This window comes from Amblyomma maculatum, chromosome 3, assembly GCF_055883805.1.
Source record: "Amblyomma maculatum isolate TAMU_Amacu chromosome 3, ASM5588380v1, whole genome shotgun sequence".
Taxonomy (NCBI): Eukaryota; Metazoa; Arthropoda; class Arachnida; order Ixodida; family Ixodidae; genus Amblyomma; species Amblyomma maculatum.
Window position 1 is genome coordinate 209,163,371 of NC_139346.1, and position 12,500 is coordinate 209,175,870.

A 12,500-nucleotide genomic window follows, 5' to 3' on the forward strand; every position below is an offset into this window, starting at 1 on the left:
TGTGTCATAGCTACTTTAGAAACTTGAGAATTAAGTGCCTGTTGGATAGTTTAAATGAAAATTATGTGCTAAACTAAGAAATGTGAGTGAAAATATACTCAGCTGTATTGCAGCTGATGGTACATTACAAACGTGCAGCATTTTTAGGTTGAACACCAGAGAAATTAGACGTCGATCGTTGGCTAGAAAAGAGCAGTGAAGTAACTTTCGATGGGTGCTTTGCTTATTTCGGAGAAACTAGCTTTGTACTAGTTCATTAGACCCTGTTACGAACTCTTGGAATTGTGCTGCGAGCGCGCCAGCTGACCCTTGGCGCCACGGGATGCCAGCTAGGGCGCGGTGCTCTCATGAGGAGGCAACGCGTCCTGCTCGGACTTTGACGTATTTATGAGGGTCCCGAAGAGGGACCGTCGCCGTCTCCTCCCCCCGCGTTAGAACTCGGGAGTGGCCCCAGCTCGGCCACCCAAGGACCATATCGCTTCCTGGAACCGCGACTGGCTCACGTGACCACGATTTGTGAAGTGCGGTAACACGGTGAAGTTCAGCTGGCAGCAGTGAAGAGTCGCCTCGGGCAGCGAAGAACGACTGCTCGGGGAGCCCGCTACTTCTTTCCTTTTTGGTCGCAATTGTCTAAATGAAGACCCGTTTTAAACGCCTTCACAGAGTCCGCACCCCGTACTTCGCAACAACCGTTATCGTGTGAAGTCATCGTCACAAGCATGGGGGAAGCCAAATGAATTTCCTACATGAAGGAGAAGTGTTCATATTTCAAATGCATATTATTGAAGGCTTTACATCAGCACACACTGTGTATTGAGAAGTTAAATGTTTACTAACGGGTTATTGGATATCAGGCTCACCAGTGAATAGACAAAGTCTTCACTCTCTTCTGCTGCATCACAAAGTAGTACCAGGCACACCATGTTGCCGTACCGCTGTATGAACAGCGTTGACCTTTTCAACCCACACAGGCCATGTGTCCTTGAAGTGTCAACTTTGGGGACAGTGTGCTGGTCGTCATAGTTTCCAGCACTGCACAGTCTTTCACTTTTAGTTTTGGGTTGTTCAGGTGCAGGAACACCGTTCGGCTGGGAATCTTGGGTATCTTCAACGTTCTCATGTTTTCTGAAGACCTGGTTAGACTCCCCAATGGGAACTTCCAGCGCTTCACCCAGTTCAACTTGAACCACCGGTGGAAGTTCAAAGCCGTTTATACTGTTCTCCTGAAGAAGCCCTCCTTTTTGGTCAGTTACCACAGATTCGGGCGGTCTGCCACGTGCCTTTCTGAGGCTGCTAAACAGACCCTTCTTTCCGGACGTCCCTTCCCTACTAAGACTAAGGGATGAACACATTTCTTCGAATTTCGTAAACGCCCGTTGAAACTTCTTCGCATACAGATCGAACAAGAGTAGGTTTTGCGGCTGTGGCGACGAGGCCTCATTCGCCGTCGTTGTAGCCTTTGACCTCTGACTTTTCAAGTGACTGAGGAGAGTAGGCGCCTGCATCGTCTGCGCTTGGTAGAAGAGTCCCGCAGCGTCAAACCCCATGCCGGCATCGTAGTCCTGGTAGACGTTGGCATCGTCGTAATGGTACGCCGCAGCACTAACACGGCTGTCTTGGCACTCCTGGCCTTGAATCTCTTCGATGTCCCTCAGAAAGTAGCGCAAATCCGGCTTGGAGACATACTTTCGAAGGTCCCTCTTTGACCTCCTGGCCGCCGCTTTTCTTCTCCGTCGTGGGTCCGTCGCCAGATTCTCCTGGGATATTCGTAGACACTCCGCGACTGTGTTCTGAAGCTCGGCGAGACGTTTCAGACAGGTGTCTGGTCCTGCGGCGTCCATGTCTTCAGCTGAGTCGAAGTCTGAGAGGAAGTCGCTGTCTGGGAGGCTCTGTTTACCCGTCGCCTGCAGCACAGCCGAGATGAGCGGCGCGCAGCTAGATGACTGGTTGGTAGCCTGGGAGGACATAGTGGAGTCGACGTCGCTGAGCGAATCCGCTCTCTCCACGTCCTTGTCCCCTGGTTCGGGCGAGTACTTTATGGCGTTTCGACCTTCCGGGTCCTGCGTCGTCGATCGTAGGCTCCCTGTCGAAGACCTTTTATCGTCGATCGGGCCTTCGACGTACTTGTCCAGCTCTTTGGGGCTCTCGTTCGACTGCTTGTTGATGACGGCCAGATCCATGAGCCAGGCGGCATCGAGGTAGATGTTCACCAGGTGCACAGCTGGAGGTATATTGTACTTTACCGGGACATCTTGCATGGCGAGCTGAAAGAGAAATAATCGAAACTTTCATGAATTCTTTCCTGGCGCCATACGAAAGCTTAGAAATGCTAATGAAGGTAACTATGCACATAAAATATATGCAGTGTGTTAAGACTTACCCTTTCCTTTGATGTAGCTGCCAAGAGCAGGAGCTGCGTTATTTCAGGAGTGAACTGGCTTGCAAGGACTCTGAAAACAGAAATAAAGTGCTGATCAGTCACCTCATGAGATTTAAGGCAGGGGATGAAGATTGAAACGAGAGGACGCTTTTTAATTAATTGTGTTTGGAGGTGCGATGCAAGCTACGTTTTAAATTTTAAAATTAAAAAAAAAATACAACACTGCGCTAGTTTCATTTAGTGGCTGCTGTGCGCGCAGAACTCACCTCTCGTCGAATAGAATACAGCTGGCGAGCACACCGGGCATTTTTTGTAGACTCTCGAGCAGTGCGAAGCCGTTCTTGTAGACGCTTGATGCGGCCTGCAGTGTGGAGCACACGTGTACCATCGGCGTCACCTCCAAATAAGAATGGGAGGGCGCTACCGCCCAAAACAGAGCACATGGGAAGACATTTTCTGCTGGAGTAGAAATACATGCAGGCATATTGCAGTCTTTGCGCCATCAGAGTGAAAATAAAATCACAAGTGGTCAGTCTATCTCAAGTAAGGTCTCGTTTTGCTGACCTTATTTCAACTCACTTGCGCGTGTTCTATTCGACGCTTATAGTTCATTTCCGCATACGATTTTGAAAATAAGGCGTGACTTTATTGCGCAGTAAGTGATTGGACAAAATAATGAAATGAAAAAGATTGTGGGCAGGAATGATTGTTCGTGAATAGTGCGGTCAACAATTGATTACACGTTCATTCATAGCATAGATTTATGGAGATTTGTTGTCGATGGACATTGTTAGTATGGTAATAAATATCCTAAAAGTAGAAATGAATTTTAATTTCTGTTTTTATTTTATACATCCACGTTTGTCAAGGAATAATTAGAGCTCTAGTGCTCGTTGTTATCTGCTTTTGGCCGTAATTCGACTATTGTGAACTGGCCCTTGTAGTCAGCCTTCCGGGATCCTGATGAGAAACCGGTTGCCTCGGCCCACAGCACGTTGCAAACTAATCGTTGCACAAATTGTCAGCACCGCCATAACACGTAGAGTTCCGCGCTGCCACAAAATTCATGACGACGGCCCTTGTGTAACAAATACTGTGAATCAAGAAATCGAAACGAAAAAAAAAAATGAGAAGGGTTCAACGCTGCTGAACCGAATATGGAGCCAAAGCATTAGCTGCGGGTGACTAAGCGTTCTTCTTCTTCTTAAATAAGGACACGATTACGGCATGCAGCGACGAGCGCTTACACCTGGCGTATAAAATAAAACAGTAAAAGAAATACGCTTTACTTGTACCAACGCCAGATGCGCAAGTGAATAAGGGGGGGGGGGGGGGGGTTAGAACGTGAATAGAAGACAATGCATTCCTTCAGATTGACTTACATCCGGCAACTTCAGCGTCGGCACTGCCATGAAGAGGTTGGAGAGCTGATCCTTGGGGCCACAACACACAGGCAGGCACGAGTTACAGAACTCACGCACTCGAGCATCGAACGACTCTATGCTAGAGCAGGCCTGCACCGAAAAAGAGAAGTCGGATAAAAATGATGAAACTTTTGGCGCCAGCTCTAGCCTCGAGGAAGCGCGCCAAAGGCGCTCCTGTAGCGCTCACGTATAGGCTGTTGCGTAGGCATGTGCTGCCGTGAAGCCAAACTTCTAGTGCGGCAGCACTAGATTTACTATCTTGGAAAATCCATGCCGTGCGAGGGATCAAGCCAGCCAAGCAACATCCTCGCAACTTGAGGGAGTGAAGTCCCCATCGGCTACATGAACCGGTTTGTTTCTCTTTTCCGGCGAGAAAGGAAGATTGGAAGATAATCTAGGAGGAACGGCTATGTCGTGCGCTGTAGCCGCGAATCGCGCCGTCACGCTCCTTGTAACTGGCAAAGAGGGCGACGGAGACTGTTAGCTGTATTCCTCAGCAGCGTCACCATAGATGAAGCAGATTCATCTTGTTTAGCTTAACCCAGCGAAGCAGTGCTAGCGTACCTACTTTGCCTTTGATTAACCGTGCAAACCGACTTTTTCTCTCTTTGGGATGTGGGTTTGCTTCTCCGCAGTGAGGATCTTTTTGCGGCGAAGCTTGACTCGTGGAAAAGCATCACATGCAACAACCAAGGGTAAAACTTATGCCGTTTGTTCTTATACGTGCTTTCTAACAATGAAAGTCAAAGGCGCTCCTCCTGTAGTAAAGGTGCGTTTATTTATTTAGATAGTGCCACGTGTTGTTCTAACAGTAATTACAGAAAGATGAACGAAACGGGGGGTGGTGCTGATAGTCGGTTAAAGAAACTGTCATACCCACACACGAAGATGTATGCACATGCATGCAGTCAATGGTAGATGGTATAAAGCGGACATGTTTAATTAGAAAACAATTTAAAACATCAGCTGTTTTTGGCGCAGAGTCAATAAGATCATAAATTTCATCAACGCTAAACGATGCCTATTACTATGAGTTTCTCTACAGAGGACTCCTGTACGATTTCGGCCTTTCAATGCATGCTGTATAACAATCAGTAAGAATTCCACCTGAATTACAGCACATTCAAACACTGTCCGTTACAATTCTTAAACGCTTCGATGGTGGAGTGGCTTAGCCATTCTCGTTCCGCACAAGTGGTCGCGGGGTCTCAGCCCTGCCGCCGTGACTGCATTTCGATGGGGCTAAGAAGACGCCCGTATCCTGTGGCATGTTACTGCGAGTTAAAAAACCCCACGTGGCATAAATTAATCACGAATCGCTCACTATATATTGTATATATGGCTTGTTTCATTACTACGTCTAGTTTTGGAACTTTAAACCTCACATCAATTTCCGCAACTTCAAACTATAACTTTCCGAAAACAACCAGTCAAGTCATTTTCAACTCAGTTTAGAATGTTGCTAGGCTGATAAAGCGTTTCGAGAAAAACCCACCTTTAGACCTGCAAGTTACCAGTAGGTTATCACGGTGCCGCACTGTTATACTGTTCGTTGAGAAAGGGTGACATACCTGTTTCATATCGGGAAAGCCCCTATGATAAAACCGGAGCAGACGAACGAACATGTCTGCTTGTTGTTGCAGGATGTAGTCGGCTAGACTTTTGTGCGCTCCAAGAAACTGTAATTAAAGAAGAAAAAAATGACTTTAGCATTTATTACTTTATCGAAAATATCCTCATTTAACTTAATTAGTTTATTCATTCGTCATTCAGGCATCCTTTCCTGTAGAGGCAAACGAATATGAAGGACACAGTTGTTTAAAAATTGCTATTATTTCTTTTAAGTGCCACTGTAGAATAGTGACTGTGCTTTGTTTTTTCTGTTCGTAAAGGGAGGGGGATGACTTTTATATGTGAGCCAGTATGTGGGCCTTAATATCCTGCAGAGCCTGTATGTGAGCCTGTATGTGGAACGTTATTGAATGCGCCTGAGCTTCCGTTTCTATTTTCTATGAACTGCAATATGCATATTAAAGTGTGCAAATACTCTGTATTTAGCGCTGTAGAGCAGGAAAAGGTACAAGGACTCATCAAGCTGCTCGTACCGCGTATAATGAAATAAGCCTCAAAAGCAAAAAAAAAAAAATAATGAGGGGGACGTGATAAAAAAGTTGTTGCGACTGAAGGAAGAAGGAAAGGAAAAAAAATAGAAAAAAATAAAAAAAAATTCTTTGCTACCCAATTCTTGGCCGATCCCCCTCTGTGGGTATGTGCCATAAGTGACAACAACAACAACCTCCGCTGCCTCGTGTGGACAGAAAAGCAAATAGAGGAGAACAAGAAGAGGGAGAGAAAGACGTGCGACGGCAACAGCCGTCATCCACCGCAGAAACGGTAGCGGGTGCAATGACGGCCTACAACAGATAAAAATATGGTGGCAGGCTAGCCCCCGCCGCAAGCGGCAGTGACCGACCACTCCCAGCCCTGTAGGGCCAGGAGCAACCGCCAACCCTCCGCTATAGATACCTCCGCCCGGGGACGCGATATAGCGTCTTTAGCGCCACCTTTTTATTCCGCGAATTTTTGTATTTTTTTCTTCATGATAATAAATAAATTGGTTTACAGCAAAGGATAGGCACCGCAAGTTTTTGTGCTTTTTCTTCACAATATTAAATAAATTGGTTTACAGGAAGGGAAAGGCGCAGTATCTGCCACCATGCCATGGTGAATACGCAGGTTCTCGTCCGATCACTTTGCCGTGGACACCGTAAGGGAAAGGGAAAAGAGGGAGTGAAAGCGGGAAGAGAGAAAGGGCTAGGTACACCACCTGGGTATCTTGATTGATTGCATTTTCCGCCAATGAATGGAGGCCCCTTACCCTCCGCTACTGGCACGCAGACCTGAGGAAGGGGTTTCGGGACTTCCGCTACAAAGACCGGCGAAGATTGAATCTTCGCGGCCTCAGCCGCAGGCGGATGACTCGCTGCTGGTCAGCGGGGACCTCACTTACAGAGATGCGTCCGCGTGTTGTGTGATGTCAGTTCTCATTAAAGATCCCGAGGTGCATAATTTGGGTTCATCCGGAGACCTTTAACTAGCACACACAGACGCCTCTCCGTTTCACCTCTATCAATACGCAGCCTGCGGCGGCCGGTTCGATTTTTTTTTCTTGTTAAAAAAATTTTTAAAACTTTTTTAATTGGTTCACAGGAAAGGAAAGGCGCCTTGTTCTGAGGACACCTGAACCGCGCAATAAGGGAATGGAGGAACGTGGGAGTGAAAGTGGAAAGAGAAAAAGGGGTATCATAGTGGAGGGCTCCGATGTAATTTCGGCAACCTGGAGATGTTTAGCGTGCACTGACATTGCACAGCACACGGTCGCTACTTCGTTTCGCCTCCATCGAAACGCAGCCGCCGGATAAAACCCGGGTTACGGTACCCGGGTACTCCGGCGCAGTAGTCAGATCGTCTTACCACTGCACTACCGCAGCGGGGCCCGTGGTCGTGTTAATAATAATGATTGGTTCACAGGAAGGGAAAGGCGCAGTATCTGTCACACTTGTTTCTGTGGGCCCCCGAATCACGCCGTAAGGGAAGAGAGGAAGGTGGGAGTGAAAGTGGATAGAGAGAAAGGGGAGCCATAGTGGAGGGCTGCGGAGTAATTTCGGGAGGAACGGGAGGGTGGCTGCTCCTGGCCCTGATGGGGCTGGGACAGGCAGGTCACCGCCGCTTGAGGCGGGGGCTAACCTGCCACCGAATTTTTATCTGTTGTAGGCCGTCATTGCACCCTCCACCGCTTCGGTAGTGGACGACGGCTGTTGCGGCGCGCGTCTTTCTCTCCCTTTTCATTCTTCTTTATTTTCTCTCCTGTCCGCACGAGGCAGCGGAGGTGGCTCGGTTAAAGAGCCAGTAGCAGGCCCGTGCATTTTTTTTTCCTTCTTCCTACAGCCACAACACAACGACCATCTGGGGATCTTTGACGTGCGCTGACATCGCACAGCACACGGACGCCTCTTCGTTTCGCCTCTATCGAAACGCAGCTGCCGCGGTCGGGATCGAGCCCGGGTAGTCCGGCACATTAGTCGGGCGTCTTATCACTGCACCACCCCGGCGGGGCCCCGTGGTCGTGTTCAAGTTGGTTTTTAGGGAAATGAAGGCGCTGTATCTGCCTCACTACTCTCTAGACGTATGCAATTACAATGAACGGCATAGAATAGGAGGTACATGTGCCGTCGGTTCGAATCCCTATCGCAAACTAGACTTTAACTTGACTGATGCTCTATGGAAAGCGAAATGGTATGACACGACCCTGAACGTTGCACTAAGAACGATTGCGTTCCAATTTCGATTCGAAATGGCGTGCGCAATTTTCCGTTGCAAACACGACAAGGCCGACCATACGATACATGTTGGACAAAGATGGGTTGATGATGATGCCTGAACCTCTGCAACCAAGCCGAGGGGCGCTGTTGTGAGAACAACAGCATAAACAATTCTCGCTATGTTGCGATGGAAAAGAACCCCGTCTGACGAGCGCGTATTGCGCAACGGTGTAGCATTTTGCATGCGTGAAATTATGTCTTGCGAGCATACAGTTCGCTGTGAGCAGTGTGACGCCGCGTCAAAAGTAGTAAGCGATGTAAGCTGGGCCTGTGCACTCACGATGACGTAGTTGTCCAGTTCGCGGACGGCTATCCTGGTGTTCCTGAGCACCACGGCCCGAGGCGTGTCGAAGCACGAGTTGAAGAATTGCACAGCGCCCACCAGCTGGCAGCTCAGCTCACACTTCTGTGCAGGGGACACCTGCGTACGTCACCGTGCGTGGAGAGAGGCGGATTAACGTTTGAAAGGAGTTTTCCCGTGTCCTCTCTAGAGGTCGCCATCTCGACTGTGTGTTCACGTGTCTCGGTGAAAACTAAGACACATGTTGCTCGACAGTCAACTAAAAGCTGTTAACTGTACCACCCCAGTAGGGAACCAACCATTCTTTTCAAGTGATAAATAAATGCATCATTCATTCATTCCATCCTTAGGTTCCCCCCAAAAATACGCCAGGTTTCTCAGGGAAGCACGCCTCTTATTTTTCAAAAATAGGCATTTTGGCTTAAAAAGATGACTTTTTCGGTAAAGTAATACTGCTTCTAGAAAACTATGGGGTCACATTAAGTACAATAGGATAGAGCAGTTGGTAATTATGGGCAGTGGTACGTATACGTGCAATGTGTATTAACCTACTGAACAATGAGCAACATCATTTTTATATATATATATATATATATATATATATATATATATATATATATATATATTTGACTATATCAAACAGACCATGAGGTATGAGAATTCTTGAGCTTTTAACTTGATCTGATAGATAGCTTTTTTAAATAAAATAGCGAAAAAAAAAAAACTTCAATAGCGGACTACTTTCTCTCACGGATGCATCCTGCGTAGCGATTACTGCAGACTTGCGTTATGTCCGACTATAGTAAGCTGGTAAAATGCGTTCTGATCCACTTTGAATATAACAGGTGGGCACCTGTTTGCAATCAGAGATCTTTAGGTTACCATTAGTAATAGGCGTAAATTTATTTAAAATTTAGAAAACGCGATAACTATTGGCGCTGTGCCTCAGCGAATTTTGCCCATTTTTGGGGAAATTAGAAAGTCGCGCGCCCCACAATAAACGACAGGAGCAGAGAGAAACACTGGCAGCGCGAGCGGGTTAGTGATGGTCACCTGGTACGCGCGCCACGGAGATATTTCAAGGACGTCACTTGCGCACACCTTTTGCGCGAATAAAGGCAAAACTTTGTTGAGCCACGCAGCCAAGTGTAATCTGGTTTCTGTAACTAAATAAAAATGATATGGCTGTTACGTCAGCTGCACATTTCCTATAGCAAAGAGGTGCTCATCTCTAATATAAAAAAATGCTATTATCAGCTAGTTAACTACCTTACTATGATTCGTCTTATTTTTTTGACATGGCACCAACACTAGCATCAGTTTGCTGAAAAAGGCATTTTCCTACCTCAAACAGCACATATTTAAAAGTTAGCAGTTCGCTTTTCTAACACCTGGGGCAAGAGGGGGATGCATAACAGCAATTTTACCCCACATAAAAAAATCTGCATGATTGCCGTTGTGTAACGACAGATTCAATGAAGCCTGTGAGAGTATTATCATTACATCCCGTGCCTAGGCAAAGAATTTGAGAGGCGGCATGGGTACGTTTTCACTAATATACTACTATCACTACGACGTAAAACCCAGTGAACTGGCGCTTAACCGATGAAAATTTAAAATGAGATAAACTTCTGCCAACACCACCTAGACTAATTGACTACGCATTCCTTCACCCTCGCCATTCATTCTCATGTCACGGTGACCTTCCTCTTCCCATGATAGCAACGGTCCAGATAGTTCTAGGCAACCATATTCTGCTTACGCCGACAACAACCACGTCCACCACCCCGTCTAACACCACCACCACCAGCACCACTTCCAATACCTTTACTATTATCATCATTAGTATTATTACTGTTATTATTACTACGGGCCCGCTTTTCATGAAATTGTAACTGAATTTTGTGCAATAAAAATTGTTACCCCGCCGTGGTGGCGCAGTGGTTAGGGTGCTCGACTATCTTGCCCAAGGATGCGCGATTGAATCCTGGCCTTGGCGGCCGCTTTTTGGTGGAGGCGAAAAGCTAGGTGCCTGCGTGCTGTACGATGTCAGTGCACGTTAAATACCCACATATGCAGGTAGTCTAAATGTTCGGAGCCCTTCACTACGGCGTTTCTCATAGTTTGAGTCGCTTTGGGACGTTAAAAACCCTATACCAAGCTAACCAACAAATATTGTTATTAACGCCGAGGACCTATGAAAACAAAAATTATTTCTTGCCAAGGGGAAAATAGCCTCGCAAGAGAGCATCTATTCTAGACTAGTGTAGCTGGTAAACAAAGCTGTTTCGCCTGAAGCCAACAGATATGACCCTACCCTAACACAGACGTCCTGCACGTAGATGAGACAATCGTCGTTACTTTCATTCAGGCTGTCCGCTGTCGCGGCACTTAATATGCAAGCTGCTTCTTGGACGTGCTTATACGTTTGATGTTATCCTTTTCTTATGTAGGTGCGATAGCGCCTTTGACAGCGCATGAAAGTTGACAGACTAGCACACAGTTTGGCAAATTGTTAAACGTTTTTAGTTTCGGAAAGGGAAAACGCGGTATCTGTCTCACTTCTCGCTGTGCACCTGCACCTAAAATGAGCGGCATACTATTGGAGGTGCACATGTCTTTGGGTCGAATGCATATCGCATGCTGTAAGTATATTCCAACTTGACTAGCAGATGGAGGCTAAATGAGAAGCGAGATGGTATGACACGAACCTGAATGCCTTCCAAAAACGGTTGCGTGACAATCCTGAAACGAAATCACTTGCGTATTTCCCCCGACTCATTTTTCTGGCGTTTCTCACAACTAGTATAAGGACGGCTTTCATACATAGGAACTCCCCTGAAGGGGCTGGGACAGGAAGGTCACCGCCGCTTGCGGCGGGGGCTAGCCTGCCACAGAATTTTTATCTGTTTTAGGCCGTCATTGCACCCGCCACCGCTTCGGTGGTGGACGACGGCTGTTGTTGCGGCGCGCGTCTCTCTCCCTCTTCCTTTTCTTTCTTCTCTATTTTCTCTTCTGTCTGCACGAGGCAGCGGAGGTAGCTCAGCTACAGAGCCAGTAGCAGGCCCGTGCATTTTATTTTCCTTCTTCCTACAGCCACAACAACAACCAGCGATCGCGCAAAAGGCAAATGCGAGCTCTTACATGGGCCGGGTGAAAGAAGACGATGGCGTCACTCGGGTCGTCGTCTTCTTTAGTGCACAGGTCTCGGTCGTACACGATGAGCAGCCGATCTTCGAGGCTGGAGAGCGAAAATGAGTAGACGAGATGCTTCATTCACTAAATGAAACACTGTCAACCGAAGGCGTTCGAGGCACTGATAACAGATTGATAATTCAACTGAGATATAGCGGGTGGTGCAGGGCTGGCTCTAACTGAATGTGAATGGCAAAAGACGTAGTTGCTCTGTTTTACTACGGTGATGACGGCGGAAAGCCAAGGTGCGAGAAGTAGTTTTATATACCGGGTGTCCCAGCCAAAGGTGTCTAATATTTTTATTAAGAAATAATTTTAACTCTCCTATTGGGAATGAAACCGATCAAGGGCTGTTGATAGCAGCATAGCCTAGACGGAATCAGTTTTGTTTCTATTCGGGTAACCTAATTAATTAGTAACGGTAATTAAATATGCCGTTTATATATCTGTGTCCCGAAGGAAGCCTCAATGCGGAAGTTGTAAATCGCCTTGGAAAAAGCCGGATTGAATGTTCGCGCCAAACTGTCATTCTTTGTGGCTTTTCTTTCTAGGACAGAGCGATGCTCTTTCAGCAACAACCAATTTTGCCTCTTTTATCTCACACGTACTCTTTAGCGTACAGTCGCCATATTATGTGAAAGGCTAGCCGACATAGATTTATAGCCCTCCCTTAACAAAGTTGTGCCAATGTGTCTACTAGGTAGTAAGGGTAGCCTGTCCAACTAGGAATGCTATGCTCCAGGAAGGCTGCATTTCGACCTCACCCTGCCGTCTAGAATTGAGAAGCCCAGGTTGGCAGCTCCTGCCAACACGGCCAT

At 47.0% G+C, this 12,500-nt stretch overlaps 1 protein-coding gene across 3 annotated transcripts in view; it reads right to left on the bottom strand.

The window, feature by feature from the left end:
- HPS4 (Hermansky-Pudlak syndrome 4 protein) overlaps positions 1-12,500 on the bottom strand; it is a 73,239-nt gene that overhangs the window by 4,644 nt on the left and 56,095 nt on the right. For all 3 annotated transcript variants that reach the window (XM_084599479.1, XM_084599480.1, XM_084599481.1), the window contains exons 3-9: positions 11,632-11,728; positions 8,467-8,607; positions 5,376-5,483; positions 3,763-3,894; positions 2,647-2,741; positions 2,381-2,450; positions 861-2,264 (exon numbers count right to left, since the gene is read on the bottom strand). In XM_084599479.1, the coding sequence (XP_084455605.1) occupies positions 861-2,264; positions 2,381-2,450; positions 2,647-2,741; positions 3,763-3,894; positions 5,376-5,483; positions 8,467-8,607; positions 11,632-11,728 (2,047 nt within the window). The remainder of the gene's footprint in view (positions 1-860; positions 2,265-2,380; positions 2,451-2,646; positions 2,742-3,762; positions 3,895-5,375; positions 5,484-8,466; positions 8,608-11,631; positions 11,729-12,500) is intronic.